The 17,522-nt window shown below is 42.3% G+C and overlaps 1 protein-coding gene across 8 annotated transcripts in view; it reads left to right on the forward strand.

Moving 5' to 3' along the window:
• Positions 1-17,522, forward strand: part of THRAP3 (thyroid hormone receptor associated protein 3) — an 81,493-nt gene that overhangs the window by 47,418 nt on the left and 16,553 nt on the right. For all 8 annotated transcript variants that reach the window (XM_083173525.1, XM_083173527.1, XM_083173530.1 and 5 more), the window contains 2 exons: positions 5,190-6,044; positions 9,457-10,095. In XM_083173525.1, coding sequence (XP_083029651.1) covers positions 5,190-6,044; positions 9,457-10,095 — 1,494 coding nt within the window. The remainder of the gene's footprint in view (positions 1-5,189; positions 6,045-9,456; positions 10,096-17,522) is intronic.

Genomic DNA, 17,522 nt, shown 5'->3' on the forward strand with positions numbered 1-17,522 from the left:
AAATTTGTAGCAATAGTAAGATCTACAAATCATCCGTTGATTTATTTTTTATTTTTTTGGGGGCATTTTTGAGAGCTGCATAGAAGTCCTTTTGTATAATTATCCATTATTTGTGAACAGTATTGTTTTATATAAACATAAAACTGATTACACTATATATTTTGCTATAAGGTGTTCTCTTTTTCTCATGTCAGATGCTCTCTGTGTGTACCTGAATCTGAAGCTTAAGAGGTTAATTTTCCTGTAGTTCACGTGGGATATAACTGAAATCCCCAATGGGACACTTGTGGATATAATTGAATCTACAGGCAGAGGCTCTATTCTCTCAACCCATTTATGACAAGTGGCTTAAATTGATCGTCTCTGTCCCATGTGGTATCTGAACTCAGTACTTGAGCTTCTAAGCAAAGCAGCCCCTTATATCTGTATTGTGTGACACACGTTGGTCATTCTGTGGCAGTGTCTCTTTGCCTAAAGCAACCAAAGGTCTTGGCACCAGGAGGTGCTGAAATTCTCTGCATTTTGCTCCTAGTTTCCCCTCACTTAACTGCACTGCTAACATTTTAGTAGCTGGTGGTAGAAATATTATATTCTCCTGGGCACTGTAGGAAAAGTGATTCTCTCCTGAGTGCATTTTGGATCAGCGGTGCTCAAGCTTGTACTGTAGCTTTATTTTAGATCTTGACAGCAGCCTTATTCTTAGGTGCTTGGTTTTGCTCTGATGGTAGTACTAACTTGAATCCAAATGAAATCCAAGAAGAGGTAAGATTTAGGCATTTTATATACGGTCTATTCATCTAGTTACCTATGTTCGATTTTAGACGGGGTACGATACAAAATGTAATTTAAACTTTGCCCCTTCCCTCTGTAATTAAATTTGTGTATTTATACAGTATGTACTTAGTAGTGTAGTATGCATGTATGACTAAAGGTTTTTTTTTTTGGATTGCAGGATGTTGTGTGAAAAGAATAGTTTGCAATCAGTGCTGTAATTCGTGTTTTTACTACAATTTTGTTGTATTTGTTGCTGTAGTTGGAGTGTCAATCAACTAGGTTGCATCTGGTGCAGTGTAGTTTGTTCTGTTTTTTATTTAGTGTTTTCCCTTCCATTTCCTTCCTCGCATCTAATAGAGGGTACACACGGTGATATATGCACTATTTTTCTATTCAATTTTGCTTATAGAAGCAAAATTGAATGTTTTTTCTATATTTGATGCAGATTCTATCCCAATGCTTGCTCCTGTGTAGTATAAAGTTTAATAGAAAAATAGTCTTGGCCTTAAATTATGTAATGCTGTAAATATATGTAAGCAAAAAAGGAATACATTTTATTCACTTCATTGGTTTGGTCTGAGTGTAGTTGCTCTAAGCATGTACTTTAGAGGTCACCTCTGCCTAAATAGGTCTGATGATAGTTATAGCTGTAAAATTATCATAGAATTTATATTGTAGATATCCACCATTTTTGTGAATTATATTTTATACTTTATAGCAGCTTATGATTGGTTTGAAGACGATTCTTCGTTTTACTGCATTGCTAATGTGTAGGTGGTGATATTGTACAAATGGCTGATTTCTTTCTCTGTGTACAGAACTAGTTGTTGTGAGTAGGGTGAATGAATATACAATATTGCACAGGAATTTTTCCATGAGTATAGTATAAGTGAAATTAACTCAAAGTGGCCATACACCTACAGATTTATTTTCAAATCTGGCTGGTTGGAACAAAAACATGGTTACAGATGAGCGCAAACAGTTGACGATTTGCTTGGAAATGCTGGAAAACTGACACTGTCATTCATAAATTACCAGATTTTTGTTCCAACCAGCCAGATCTGTAGATAAATCAGTAGGTGTATGGCCACCTTAATGGTGCGTACACATGGAAAGATTTGGCAAAAGATCTGGGCGTTCCCGGCGGATTGAAACGACCAATCGTTCAAATCGTTTCAGGTTTATGAACGATATATATCGGAAGATGCGCGTACCCGGCGGTCGTTGGTAGAGTTCGCTGATCTTTCCTGCATGCAGAAAGATCAGCGACCAATCGTTAGCGATGTGTACCAATCGTTTCTTGTGTATGCACGATGAACGATTTGGTAAGGCTGATGGCTGGCTCACTCTCTCTACCATCGTTAAAGATCAATCGTTCATGTGTAATCGTTTGCTCAATCGTTCATCATTTGACACCAAATCGTTTGTGCAGGAGTTCAGAAGAAATTGTTAAAGACATTGAATCGTTGCCCAAATCTATCTGTGTGTAACACTTGTAGCCTCAATTAGCTGAATGTGTAGTTATGGGAAACCTTGGAATTTATTGACCGTTATGACACAACCCTGACAACACAAATTAAATGTAAAAAGACAGGTAAACTATAAAATGGAACTTACGAAAGGTGAAGATTAGGTTGTAGTACACTTTTAACAGTTCTTACAAGATAATATTACATATAATATTTTTAAGGACACATTTTATATAAAGTGACATGTATTTGTATTGTGTCAATGTTTTCTGGAAATAAAGCATAGAACAAATTAACAATTGCTGTTAAAAAAAATTCCTAAAATCATTTCAACATTTTTACATTTTAAATGAATTGAATACATTTTTTTTTACTTTTAAAAGTAGTCACCCTTTTTAGTTATTGGCTCTGAACCCACTTGTGGCAGTCTTGCTACAATGAAAATCAAATATAGTATGGGAAGTTCTATTGATCAATTTGCAGAAGTTCCCACATACAGTATTTGTGCCTCTTTATAAGGTTGCTTTGCTTTGCTTTCACTCAGCTTTCCCGAATGCGCTTGATAGGAGATTGCTGGTCATTCCATGATAGTCTTGTTTTTGTCAAAGATATTTCTGGCATAGCCTGGAAGGATGTTTTGGTAAACCATTTTGGTTCAGGGTGCAAGATGTTGATTTACCCAGCAAAAGAGCACCAGGCTATGATTCTTTACTCCTCCATGTTTGACACTTGGTGTCATCAGGGTTTATATGTTTGCTAGTGTGTTTAACGTTTGTTCTTAAAAGCAATGCCTTATTAAGTTTCAAAGTACAGGTTATATTACCATTAAAAACTGTCTTTTTTTTTTTATTATTATTTTGTAGTATGTAAATAGAACCACATACTGAGGAACCTTTCTTTTGCCTACTTGACAGCATAGAAAAAAAAAAACCTGTGTGACTTATCAAAGACTGTACATTTTGTTGTATTGAATTATTTGGTTGGGGGGGGGTTGTTGACTGCCAGTTGCATTTAGTACTATTTCATATTTTTCACTGGGCTTTGTTTCAATAAAACCTGGAAAATTATAGTGGTCCAGTAGTGTAGCTACTTGTTTAGCAAAAGAAGCATAATCAAATATATATATTTTTTTTTCTAAAAGAAAAAATTCGGTACTTATGTAATATCTGGGCTCCCGTTTTTCTTATGAGACCGTGTCCCCTCGCGGGGCTCGCTGCGCTCGCCACGCTTCGGGCACGGTGGCTCGCTGCGCTCGCCACACTATATAAAATCAACTCCATGCATAATTGGTTAGTAGGGGTATGAAAAAATGGGGTGCATTTAACATGGGAGCCCAGATAATACATAAGTACCAAAAATTCTAACCTGCAGCAATAAGATCTTTGCTTTGGTTTTCTAAACATCACAAGGTTATAGAAAATTAAAGATTGCTTCGCTTTTTTTTTTTTTTTTTTTTACAGTCACTTGTATATTACATTTCATACAAGTACCCATTGTAAATTAGGCTTCACTGCAATATCTCTCTAGGTAAAGTTGGATGAATGGTCTCCACACACATCGCAGGTACATCGTTTTGTGCCACGATGTGTGCTGAGCGATCTGTGCTCAACATGGAGGCAGGCGTCGCCCCATGTGTACAGGGCTTTAGCCTTTAAAAGAGTGATTTCAAAGATATTTAAATATGTACTTTAAAATATACTTAAGGAGTGGAGTGCTTTGCATCTCCTCCCGGTCTCCAATGTCATAGGGCAGTGGTTCCCAAACTGTGTGCCGTGGCTCCCTGGGGTGCCTCGGGACACTTACAGGGGTGCCACGGGTTGGTGGTCCAGGACCAATTCTAATTATTTATGATCAATTATTTGTGGACAAAACCAGTGATGGTGGCTGCCAATCATAAAATATGTACAATCAGAAGCAAATCCTGCCCTTTACCACATAACTGAACCTAAGAAACACATATAAACACAATCTACTTCATGTTATATATTTTTGGGGGGGCCTAGGGGTGCCGTGGAAAAATTCTGCTACTATAGGGTGCCGTGAGTCTAAAAAGATTGGGAACCCCTGTCATAGGGCCTTAATTTAATATCCGTTTCTACCCCCACCTCTCCTCCTGTGGCCACTTAAAAATATATATTTTTTGGGAGTATTACGTTAGATGTGACCATGCTGGTTAAAGATATGCTAAATATCATCCGGTTGCCTTAAATATTTTTTTTTTTTTTTTTTTTTAAATAGAAATGTATCCATTATTGAGAAGTTCTTGTAACCATAAAGCTGTGTTGTCTGCACTTTTGGTATTTTAGTGTAAATTATATATATATAAAAAAATAAATATATATATATATATATAATGCAGATACAGAGTGCGCTTAAGGTGAAAATACACAACTTTTCCTTTGTTTATAAAAAAATACAAATATTTAATAAAAAAAAGCCTACAATAAGGCTTATAAAAGATACACAGTTTACACGGTCATTTTGGTGAAATCAAATCACACAGTGTACAAAGATCCAATACAGTAGCAGGCCCGCTACTGTATTGGATCTTTGTACACTGTGTGATTTGATTTCACCAAAATGACCATGTAAACTGTGTATCTTTTATAAGCCTTATTGTAGGCTTTTTTTTATTAAATATTTGTATTTTTATAAACAAAGGAAAAGTTGTGTATTTTCACCTTAAGCGCACTCTGTATCTGCATTGTATTTCTATCTGTTCTGAGTCCCGGCTAACGGGACTCCCAGAGGTGCTGCTGTCCATTAGCAGGGCGTGGTTTTTAGGTATCTTTTGCCCTTTCTATATATATATGTGTGTGTGTGTGTGTGTGTGTGTGTGTGTGTGTGTGTGTGTGTGTGTGTGTGTGTGTGTGTGTGTGTGTGTGTGTGTGTGTGTGTGTGTGTATAGCAAATGTTAATCTCTATTTATTTTTTTTTTTTTTCCAGCTCTCGATCTCGCTCTAGATCTTACTCACCTGGATATAATAGAGAGAGAAACCACCCAAGAGTGTATCAAAATCGAGATTTTCGAGGGCACAATAGAGGTTACCGGCGGCCATACTATTTCCGAGGGCGTGGAAGAGGGTTTTATCCACGAGGTCAGCATAACCGTGGTGGTTATGTGAATTACCGACCAAACTGGCAAAATTACAACCGCCAGCCATATAGTCCTCGTCGAGCCCGATCTCGTTCTCGTTCTCCTAAAAGGAGATCCATGTCGCCTAGGTCCAGGAGCCACTCAAGGAATTCAGACAAGTCCTCTTCTGATCGCTCTCGGAGGTCCTCTTCATCTAGGTCATCTTCCAATCACAGTAGAGTGGAAACTAAGCGTAAATCAAGAAAGGAAAAGAAAAGTCATTCAAAGGACCAAAGAGGTTCAGTCCAGGCAACAGATGATGACTCAAAGGAGCAGTCTACATCTGGGGCAGCTGATGCTGGTAACAAAATGGAGGCAAGCAAGTCTTGGCAGGATATAGAAGCATATGACACAAGCCCTGTGCTCCAGCACAGTCCAGCAGAGCGTGCACCAACTCTTAAAAGCTCTGTTCAATCGGTGGTGGTTAGACGCTGCTCGCCCAGGCCTAGCCCTGTGCAAAAGCCTAGCCCCCCCTCTCCCACTGCACTGCAAGGCAGTGGTCCCTTCAGGGCATCAGCACGTCAGAACATATTTGACACTAGCCCTCCTAGGAAGAGTCCTTTAACAAAGAGCCCACCCACAATGGGTTCGATTTATGGAAATAATCAAAGAGAAGAAAGCAGATCTGGAGAGATGACGGCACCAATAGGCACTGGATATAAGCGGTATGTTTTTGTGTATCATAGCCCTCTTAATATCTACAAATGCTACTGCTGTAGTGAAACTAATACTACTTTATTTACAGTGTTTTTATTGTATATTAATGCACAGTCTTATGCTGGGTACACACCAAAACGATTTGGATTGGATGCAAATCGTATGCAAATCGGATTGTACGATTTGCATACGATCTGATCCCCTCTGTATTCAGATGAATGGATCTTTTACAGATCCTACCTGCAGCTTGTAGGATCGGATTCGGATCCAATTCAGATCCAACTAAACGATTTTGACCAAATCTGCATCCAATCTGCATCCAATCAGTCTGAATTGGATCCAGATTGATGGGATTGTGCCAAAATCGTTTTGGTGTGTACCCAGCATTACTTCCCAAATGATGCCATTGAGGTTACGGAGTGGCATTTTAATTCAGCAGGTTTAATTGGTAGCCTGTATATAATGACACGGGTTGGGATCATTTGGTCTATTGCATTATGGTCGAAAGTCATTAGGTCGAATCCATTAGGTCGACATGCTAAAAGGTCGACATGGGAAAAGGTCGACATGATTCTAGGTCGAAAGGTCGTTAGTTCGACAGGTCATTAGTTCGACAAGGTCATTAGTTCGACATTGTCTATGTCGACATTCACAAGGTCGACATGGGGTTTTTCACTGTTTTTTTACCTGAATGTCAACACAGTCGACATGGACACAGTTTAAAGTGCACTGCATCCCCTCGCATCGCTCGCTGCGCTCGCTATGCGTCGGGCACGGTGCCTCGCTACGCTCGGCACACTATTTTATTCTCCCACCATGCCCTAGTGGATGGTAGGGCATGAAATACCGCCTGTCGGCACATGTTGGCTCAAAAAACAGTGAAAAACTCCATGTCGACCTTGTGAATGTCGACATAGACAATGTCGAACTAATGACCTTGTCGAACTAATGACCTTGTCGAACTAATGACCTTGTCGAACTAATGACCTGTCGAACTAATGACCTTTCTAACTAGAATCATGTCGACCTTTTCCCATGTCGACCTAGTCATGTCGACCTTTTAGCATGTCGACCTAATGGATTCGACCTAATGACTGTCGACCATAATGCAGTAGACCAAATGACCGCATCCCAATGACACATAGGGAACATTGTATTGTGTATATGGGGCAATTCAGTTGTTTTGGGCATCTACTATACACATGGGTACCCAATAGTACAATTCAATTGTTGCTCAGTTTAGTTGCCTATAGCCGCAGTGGGACATCTTTCTTCTTGCAGTTCATTGTTTGGGCTTTAGACAGGTTTAGCAACTTTGCATGGCTACTGCCTCTGCTTTCAGGCACGTCCATACATATGGGTACCCGAACGTAGAAACAATTGAATTGCTCATTTTGGGTGCCTGTTCATTTAGAAACCCAGCTGGGCATGCTCAAAACAATTGATTTGCCACCCATATGTAAATGGGGTGATAAAGGCCCAGTGTAACTGAGTGGGAACAGATGTTAACTAGAGTATCTAGCCCGGAAAAGGGGGGGGGGGGGGTGCTTGCACATTGAATTACAAAGATACTTTTGCGTTAGAAATGCATTTGCTTTAAATATTTGTAGATATATTTATCCTGTGATATTTTCTAAAATTATAGCTAAGCGCCTTGTTTCATCCATTCCGCTTTGTGAGCTGCAATGTAAGGCCATTTTTATTACTTTCTCAGCTGAACATGTCCAACTTCCATTACAGTTTTGCTTGTAATCAATTCTTAAGTTACTATATAAATAAGAATAGATAGTTCACATCATCCTACGCTCATGTCACCCTATTCTTAAAATTTGCCACCATTAATTTTAGCTTTTGTATTTTGATAGCTGGTATTTCCCTATACAAAAAATTTTTGTGCCCCTGACATGGTTATCATGAAAAATGGATGTGTCTTGTGTAAATGGTTTTATATTTATATTTTTTAATAGATCGTATTTAGGCCATTAATGTCGTAGACAACATCTTAAACCATATTACTTCTTCATGACTGGTGCCCTAGAAAAGGCAAACTCAAAGCTTACTCAAACAATACCGTATGTGTTTCCTCTATCATACACTTGTTTTTTTATATATCTATTTTTGTTTTTATTTTGTTTACAGTTTGCAGGCAATTTTTAAACCCTGTAGGAGACTTGCATCAGTGTTGAAGTATATTTTGCCTGTTGAGGCTTTGTTTTTCCAATTTGTATTCTTTTAAAGAGAAACGCTCCGAACCAGATGAAAAAAAAAAATGTATCAAGGTCTCAAAATGCAGACCAAATAACCTAATAAGATAGAAAAAAACACACTCAAAAATGCCGATCTACCAATAAAGGTTGGTAAAGTGACTGCAGTAGTTTGGATAAAAGCATAATATCTCTTAAGATCCAAAAGATAAGTTTAGGACAAGAAATGGTAAGTATGTTTTTGATTATGCTCAGATACAGGGTTTACATGTATAAATCCACCATCATTTAATCCTAAAGCAGCAGTTCTACCAATTCTAATTCAAGCTGAAGTTTGTTTAATGAGCCTTAAAAGTGCAGTTCAGCTTGTGGCAGCTAAAGCGAGCCATCATTGTTTCTGCTTTTTTATGCAGCTCTGTTGAAATTTTCATGTGAAATGTGTGTTGTTTTCATTTTTAAATAGTGATGTACATATACTTAGGAGTCAGTCTTATTTATCTTCAATGATCTCCTTGCAGCAGGCTGAATTTGCACTAAAATGCTTGCTGTCCCACAGGACACCAAACGATTTTGTGTGAAGTTGGGCTGATTACAGTCTGCAAAGGGTACGAGTTCGAGTGCCATTGCCAGCGTAGAAACATCTCGGCAATGAAACATCGCACTCTTGGCAAACAGTAGGCTCGACACCTTAGTGTTGATTTGCTTGTATGATTTTCATTTCTTACAATTGGTGCACATTTTAGAAAATTTGCTTTTTTTTCTGAGAATATATATGTATGTATGTATGTGTTGGTATAAAGCAATACAATTATTCCAGTTGCTTCTATAGGTACATTAAGGAGATCTGAGACACATGTGCCTTCCTCAAGCATATAAAAGGCTATGTGCACATGTGGAACTGCTGCTTTTGATGTCTTGTGCCATCAGTGTTCATGTATAACTACTCTTTCACACATTGTCATCTTCTAAAATGGGGGAGTAGGGTTTGTGTGTGTGTGTGTGTGTGTGTGTGTTGGCGTGAAATAATCCTTGTGGGCCATAAACACCACACAGAATTAACATTGTTGTGCTGCTATTTCTCTGGTGCTAAGTGGTATGTGCCCCAAGTTGCTTTTAGCTCTTCCTGGGTTTCCTATGTTACTTTAGATCTAACTTGCATTTACGTATTTTATTTTATTTACGTTAATCCCATATGCATTTTTCTTTTTTCGTGCAGGTTCATGGAAGAGCAGAAAAATAAGGCTTCTGAACTCGAAAGAGAGAATGGAAAAGATAAAGAAAAAAATAGTTTGGAAAAATCAAAGGATCGTAGCAGCCCCACTGATTTTGCTATGAGTGAGCTGGAAAGGTCTTATAAAAAGAGCGTATCCCCAAAGCGCTACAAGATGCGAGAGGATTTGGAAAAAATGAAGCTGGCGGATTTGCGTTTTGCAAAAGAGGAAGCCGAGCAGGAGAAAAAAGGTCGCGCACGGAAAGACTCTGATAGCGACTCCAAGAACCAAGACCCATATGATCCAGCAAAATGGGAGGAATTGTCCTTCATACCAACTGCAAAAGAGAAACGCAAAAAGTCAGAGGAGGTGGAGGATGACATTTACACAGAGAGGCCCAAGAAGGAGGAGAAAGGTTCCAAGTCCAGTCATAAAGGGTTTCTTCCTGAGAAAAATTTCAGGGTTACAAGTTTTAAGGCAACTGCAAAAGAGAGGAGCGAGTCCCCTACACCTAGGAAGTCTTCAGAGAGCAGAGAAAAGCTTTTATCCAAGGAGGAGCTGTCTTTTTCCAAATCGAATTTCTCTGTTAGCCGAGAGATGGGCCCCAGTGTCCGTCTGGACTCCTTTGATGAAGATCTTGCACGGTAAGTAGATCTCATAATTCAGTCAGTGTTATAACTGTGTGTATATTTAGCTGGATAACATTTATGCTGAAATGTGTGAATGGCTTATTTTACATGTTTTTTTTCCCCCCATCAGATTATTGGAGTAGCAGTATATACTTCAGTTTATGGCTTTAATATATGATAATCCCAATTCCATTGGGCCTTTCGGGTGGCCTGATAATTTTAATTATTTATACCAGACTTCCCCAGAATACTCAGGATATTTTTTATTTAATAGAATATTCAAATGCTTTTCTGACCGCAATACCTTTTTATTGAAGTGGAACGGTAAAGGCAGAAAACGATAATGGTTACAGATAATTGTGAGCAAAAAGTTGCTTACCAGACATAATCATGTTTAATAGTGTTAAAATGCCTTAAAAAAAATAAAAATGTGTAGTGATAGAATATACAGGTGGCTAGCGGACTAAATCTGACTGAATCAGTGACTGAAAAAGAAAAGTGAAACCTGAAAGTCGTGACAAGAAGTTACAACAAAACCGCTAACTTGTGGGGTTCACAAGGTGGGGTATTTGGGCTAACACAAAATTATAAATCGCTGTGGTGTTTCTCTTCTGAGGTAGGTAAGCAGGAAGACTTGCTGTGAGATTGGTTAAATTGATAATTTGACATTACTGGTATTAAAATGAGAAGGGAAGAGTAAATGGTGACAGAGGTTTGTGATGTGGATAAAACCATCAATACCATGGTCTTGCCACAAAGCAGACATTTTCCCATCACAGCCCAGGTGAAGAACTGGGATTATCTATTGGTTACTTTTTTAGTAACTGGATCCAAAGGTTCAGTAATTATGCATATTGGGAAGACTTTGAGTGAACTTCAGTGGTTCTGTAATACCCTACTCCTGCGATGTATTACTGTTTCTTCTGCGGCAGACGTCAGGGGCCACAGGGATTACATTGGGTAGAGAGTGAGGTCACGACCTTTCCAGCACCAGAAAGGATAAAACTTCTGGACTGCCCAGAGACAGCCCTGGCTCCTCCCTCCTCTACCCCGCCTCCTAGGCTAGCTTACTTTCAGTTTTGATTGTGCTGGCAGGAGCCAACACGCATTTTGAAAGGGCTGCTGTTAAAGCAGCTTAAACTTCGTTTTAAATTTTTTTTTTATTCTTATTTTTACACTGACTATTGGTCAGTGACAGAGCAGCAGCGCTGGGGGTCTGTTAGACCCCTGCACTGCGCTCCATCACCCGGGACCCGGCAGCCCAACACCACCCACGTGGCTTCCACAAGCGGAGGTGTCTGGCTGGCTCTGAAGCACTGGAGAGCACAGCCGCGACGGGGACCGGGACATCAGCGGTGACAACCGCTTTCAGGTAACGCGCTCCCCGCTGGGAGTGCGAATGCGCACGCAGTTATAGCGGCTGAGCAGCCCGGTGGGGGGGATCGCCGGGCTGCACTAGCAAGCGGCCAGAACGCCTCCTTTCACTAGGTGTGCACCCTGACCCACTGGACCACCAGGGAGACTTTGAGTGTGGGCAGCGGCGTCGGTATGCGGGGCCGCCCGGCAAGCGCCGGATCCCCGCCATTTTACCGACGCCGCATGAGTCATGAAATCCCGGTGGCCATTTGCTAGTAGGGGGAAGGGAGCCTCTCCTCACACAGCCCCTCTCCCGGAGACAGGAGCTAGGATGTACCCACGGGGTTTCCAGCCCTGATCTCTTCCTGCCTGCCTGCTGCAAGTGTAAGAAGGACACAGAGAGCTCTCTGCCAGTCTGGAGTTCCATCTCTTCACTGCCGGGCCATATGGGCAAATCCCACCTGTACCTCTCCTACTGGAGCACTGGGTACAGTACTTTATGCTCCTGCCGGCCTATGTGCTTTGCGGAGCTCAGTGCCACTTTATTATTATATGCATTGTGCTGTGTCTCATAACTGTGTTAACACCATCACTGCATGTCAGAAGTATAGGTGTTAGCTGTACCAGTTTAGCTGCCTCTTGTACAATCTTAGAGGACAGCGATAGTGACATAGGGACTCCTATATTGGTGTCCTGCACACATTGCAAGGCTGGCCCAAGTACCACCGGCCAGCCTGGGCATAAGAGTATAGCCTGATGGCATGGCTACCCTTTCAAAAAGGGACGCCATTGTAAGGACGGAGTCCATGGTACTTTCCCAGCTATCAGGCGGTTCTGGCGGTCATTTTAACATACTTGCCGCCATTGCACGCTGCTGGAGGCTCCTGACTGCTAATGCCAGGGCTGTGCTCAAGCTTGTCCTGGTTAACTGCATATTGAATGCAGCTGCTCCCCCAGGTTCTGTGATCAGACAGTGGGGTTTAGAGCATAGTGGGACAGTATTGGGCTGTATGTAAATTAGGTCATAGCACTCCTGTGTTATATACCATGGTGTTGTTGATGGCCTGGGCAGCTCATCTCCTTATACTGTCTCTCTTATCCAGTAATTCTATCTCTGGTTACCTATACCTACTCTCTCTCCCTGTGTGTGTGTGTAGTGTATATATTGTCAGGTGGAAAGTGTATAACTCAGTTTACATTGTCATCTGAGGCCTGAGGCCAAATACCCTGTTGCCTTGCCTGATGTATTTTTCCTCTGTGACATAGAGATCGTTAGATTTCTGCAATAAGCCTCTAATTGTGCAATGTGTATCTGCTGGCTGACAAAATAAAAACCCCTTCTTGCTTTCTTCCAGAAAGATACTGTGTTCTCAGATTACAGTTTATGGGGGGACAGTTTGCTGCCAGCTAGGTCATACAGAGGACAGCAGGAAGTCTTATACCCTGCTATCAGAGTGACACAGAGGTCACTGCCTTACTCTAATGCACAGATACTGAGGGTAACATTGCACTGTCACATACAGAGGACAGCAGGAAGTCTTATACCCTGCTATCAGAGTGACACAGAGGTCACTCCATTCATCAAAGGCAAGGGCAGCAGTGTCTAATGCAGATAGCATGACTTGTATGTTACTAACTCATGAGTTAGCAAAGTTTTCCATAGCAAGTCAATTAGAAATCACAGTGTGTGCAGCCATTACAGTTCTAGTCCAGACACAGTGTAAGACACCTCTGCTAACTTTTAAACCCTGTCGGAACATAGTCCAGGCCTGTTTTACCCTAATAGAGCAATAGCTCAATCAGCAACGCTCCTGTCTCTTAAGTAGACAAGGTGCACGGCTATAAGGATTCAGTCCCCACAATACAAGGGGTTATTTCATGTTCTGACAGGGCACTATGGCAAACGTCACCAACGGTGGACTCTGAAGTGTAACTTCTCCACAGGATAACCTTTGGTATTCCTGGTCATTGGAAGTTGGAACATTGCACTGTCACATATAGAGCTGGTTGTGGTGTGTACGCACAATACAATCCAGTGTGGGATCTGACTATGTAGTCGGATTTACATTAGGATCACATGCATGTAACATGCAGATCGCACATTTGAGATAATTTGACTTAGTATTCCTCCAGGCCTCTAGTAGCCTTGCACCCCAGCGGGGTAGCATTTTTGGGAGATGCAGCTGTGGAGGTGCAGTACGAACTGTGTAATGGTTAACATTACTACCTCACGGCACTGATGTCAATCTATATTCATACCACACTGGATATGCCCAATCTCGTTTGAGATCACATGGGAACACCAGCTGTTGTAGATAACATGGGTTCCATTCAAACAACGCCATTACCCTAACTGTGTGGAGTTTATGTGTATTCTCCCCGTAATTGCGTGGGATTACTCCGGGTGCTCCCGTTTTATCCCACAAACAATTCGGTTTGTCATTTCTTATGGTTCTCCTTTAAGGTATGTTAGCCGAGTAACACTGGCTGTAGCTTTTATAATTAAAAGCTAATATGGCCTTGACTATGCATCCCTTCAGGGACGCAATCTCACTTTGGTAGAAGTTTTACTGGTTGCCAATGTTGACGGCCTTGTTCATTTCAGCGCCACCATATGCTATATACCAATATGTTGCCTCTTAATCTGTACGACCTATTGTATAGGGGTACATGAATGCATATGTTTATGTTTGTAGGCATTTGTGTGTGTACGTGTGTGTGTATATATGTGTATATATACATGTACATACACAATGTATATGTATATATATATATGTGTGTATATATATATATATATATATATGTGGATATATATAGCGGTGCTGGGCCAGCATTCTCGCTTCTTACATTCAAACAGCAGTTCAATATAGTTTCCTGTTTGTTTGTTTTCTAATGTATCTACATACACATACATTATAACCAAAACTGATCCTTTTGGTAAATCTGTGTTTTATACACGCAACAGTACATCTTAAGGCATAGACTGGATAATGCTATTATGGAAAAGATGCTTCTGTCTTGAAACCTAAGTGAAAAAGACAGTCCTGTGGGATTTCTGCAAGGTAGAACCTTGGTTTCTAGGTCACCCTGTGCAGGTCCAGTCGGGTGATGCAAAAAGGGTGGTTTTTTACCAACCACTAGGGTGACACTCTGAGTGGGCCGGCTATGAGCCTACGGCCACACCACCCTGAACACGCCTGATCTCGTCTGATCTTGGAAGCCAAGCAGGGTTAGTACTTGGATGGGAGACCATCTGGGAATACCAGGTGCTGTAGGCTTAGGCCTCCCGCTTCTTTCAATGGGTGCAACGCAAGATCCCGGCCTTGTTGGCAAAACTATACCGGCAGATGGACCCTCCCTTCGGAGGTGTTCCTGTGGTTGGTAGGCCATTGGGGTGGACCAATGGTGGATTGATGGCTTTGCGTCACATTTACCAGGTCACCCTGTATGTGTCCAGGTCTCGAGACCCTGCAGGTTACGGAGTCCACGCTCTGTTATGTCAGTCCAGTGGCTATTCGTTTGGAGGTAGGCTTTTCCCCATTTTTGCTCCTCCTCAAAGTAATTTGTACATTAAAAGTGGAGGTGGGGCACCTTAATCCAGGAGAATCTGGTTTTCGGATCTATGAACCCTGTTAGGGGTCTCTCTTATCTGTCTGCCTCTGGGGCCAGAACTGCTCACAGGGCTGTTAAGACAACCTTATTAAGAGCCACGGGATTGAATTCAATCCCAGAATTTACCGTTTGTCTAGGGTTTTGTCCTTTCGGTAGAAGTAGTGGGGGCTGGCCTCCGCCTGTTTCTTTAAAGCAACAGGGCTCGGCTCTCTCCTTTGTATTCCACAGCCTATGAGCTCTGTGGTATGATCTCCGCTCATTCTGGCAGGGGGTCCTGCAGATCCAACCTCTGGTTGTTACAAACATGGTGGTTTGTTAAAATCTTTCTCTGATTCTTTGGGCCCTTTAGGGCTCTTTACAGGCTAACTGGGACACCGGTTTTCCTGTTGACCGTTGCCGCTGGGTGTCTTCCCGGCAGGCTCTGTTAGGTCAATCGCCTTTCATAGTCTTTCATTCTCATAGAACGGATTCTTTGAAAAGTTACTTTACACCTCACAAGGTGGTTCCTGAATTTCAGGTCATCCAGGAGATAGTGATCCCTGCCCTTCGTAGGCGGGGGGTCTCTCCTAGGCAGCAATCAACTGGATGTGGGCGGTGCTTTGCACGTCTATGTACATCACGCTGTAATACTTTGGCCATCTGACTCTCTCTTTATCCACTATAGAATTCATAAGAGGGGCTGGTCTGCTACCATGCAGACTATTGCCAGCCGATATCTGCGGTCGTTTATCAAGCAGGATTCCTTGTTCACCTCACTCCCCATTCTTGCAGGGGTACGGGCTCATTCCACTACATCTGTGGGTGTGTTTCGGGCTTTTACAGGTGGTGCAACGGCAGAGCAACTTGGCAAGGCGGCAACTTGGTCGTCTGCCAACGATTTCTTACGCTTTTTTGCGTTTGTTATGTTTGCCTCTCAGAACTCGGCATTCGGCCAGAATATACTGGCCGCGGCACAGGCGCGTCCCCACCCTTAGGTGGCTGCTTTAGGACATCCCAATGTAATCCCTCTGGCCCCTGACGTCTGCCGCAGAAGAAAATGAGATTTATGTCTTACCTGTTAAATCTCTTTCTTCGAGGACGTCAGGGGCCACAGGGATCCCTCCCTGCCGCGCCTGCTTCATGGTATTGAAGTTCATAGTTCCTCCGTTGAGTGAACTTAGTTAAAAGTTCCTTTGTTGAGGTACTTATACATGTTACAGTTATGGTTTCTCTGTTGAGCAACCACACACACATATATTGGTTGAATGTGTTACTGTATGGGTTTCTCTTCCTTCTATCTTGTCTCCTGCCTGGCTTTGGGAAAAACTGAAAGTAAGCTAGCCTAGGAGGCGGGGTAGAGGAGGGAGGAGCCAGGGCTGTCTCTGGGCAGTCCAGAAGTTTTATCCTTTCTGGTGCTGGAAAGGTCGTGACCTCACTCTCTACCCAATGTAATCCCTGTGGCCCCTGACGTCCTCGAAGAAAGAGATTTAACAGGTAAGACATAAATCTCATTATGTCTGACATGGTGCATTGCGCTACACACATGTCTAATTTCACAGGTAGAGAATTCCCAGCAGCCTCTGCAACTGTTTAACAGGTCAGGAGCTGGTCATGTGATGGGTCAGGAGATGACAGTTGAGAGTGAGCAGCAGTTAGGCAGGGCAGTTTGAGGCAATGATGAGCGAGGTGAGAACTGCTGCTGTGTTACCGGTGATGGAGACTGTGGGGGGCCACATCCCATGGAGGCAGTGATCTTGGACCCCCATTGTTGAGGAGAGTGAGTGAGAGGTAGGAGCAAGCTTTTGTGTGGAAAGGCAGATAATAAGAGCTACTTAAAGGCCCAGAGCAGGCATTCCCAACCACGGTCCTCAAGGCACACCAACAGTGCAGGTTTTAGTGATATCCAGGCTTCAGCACAGATGGTTTAATCAGAATCCCTCAGATACTAATTAAGTCACCTGTGCTCAAGTCTGGATATCTCCAAAACCTGCACTGTTGGTGTGCCTTGAGGACCATGGTTGGGAATGCCTGGCCTAGAGGCACGGCTAAAGTGGGCTACAGAGAGACCCTGCCCTACTGCGTGGAAGTGGAACTGGGTGGGGAAAAAATCCGAGCTTCAGTAGTCTGCAGAACAGGAGGCAATTCCTGGGCTGCGATCACAGGAGACCGATAGTGGGCCAGATGCACTAAGCTTCAATAGTGATAACAAACCAACCAATCAGCTGCTGCCTGACATTTTTCAAACACAGTCTGTGACATGGAAGCTGATTGGTTGGTTAGCACTCCATTTGATTACTTTTTGACGCTTAGTGCATCTGGCCCAGTGACTGGTGAGGAGCATTAACCTGTATCCTCAGCAGACAGCACCGGGGGACCTATGCAGTGACTGGAAAGGTATAAGTGCAACTCACCTTAGCACCACATATTTAGCAGCCATCACAGCTCAATATACATTGGTTCGACAGAGAGACAAGACAGTGGGGCAGATGTATTAA

This window comes from Crinia signifera, chromosome 2 (genome assembly GCF_055691185.1).
Source record: "Crinia signifera chromosome 2, ASM5569118v1, whole genome shotgun sequence".
NCBI lineage: Eukaryota > Metazoa > Chordata > Amphibia > Anura > Myobatrachidae > Crinia > Crinia signifera.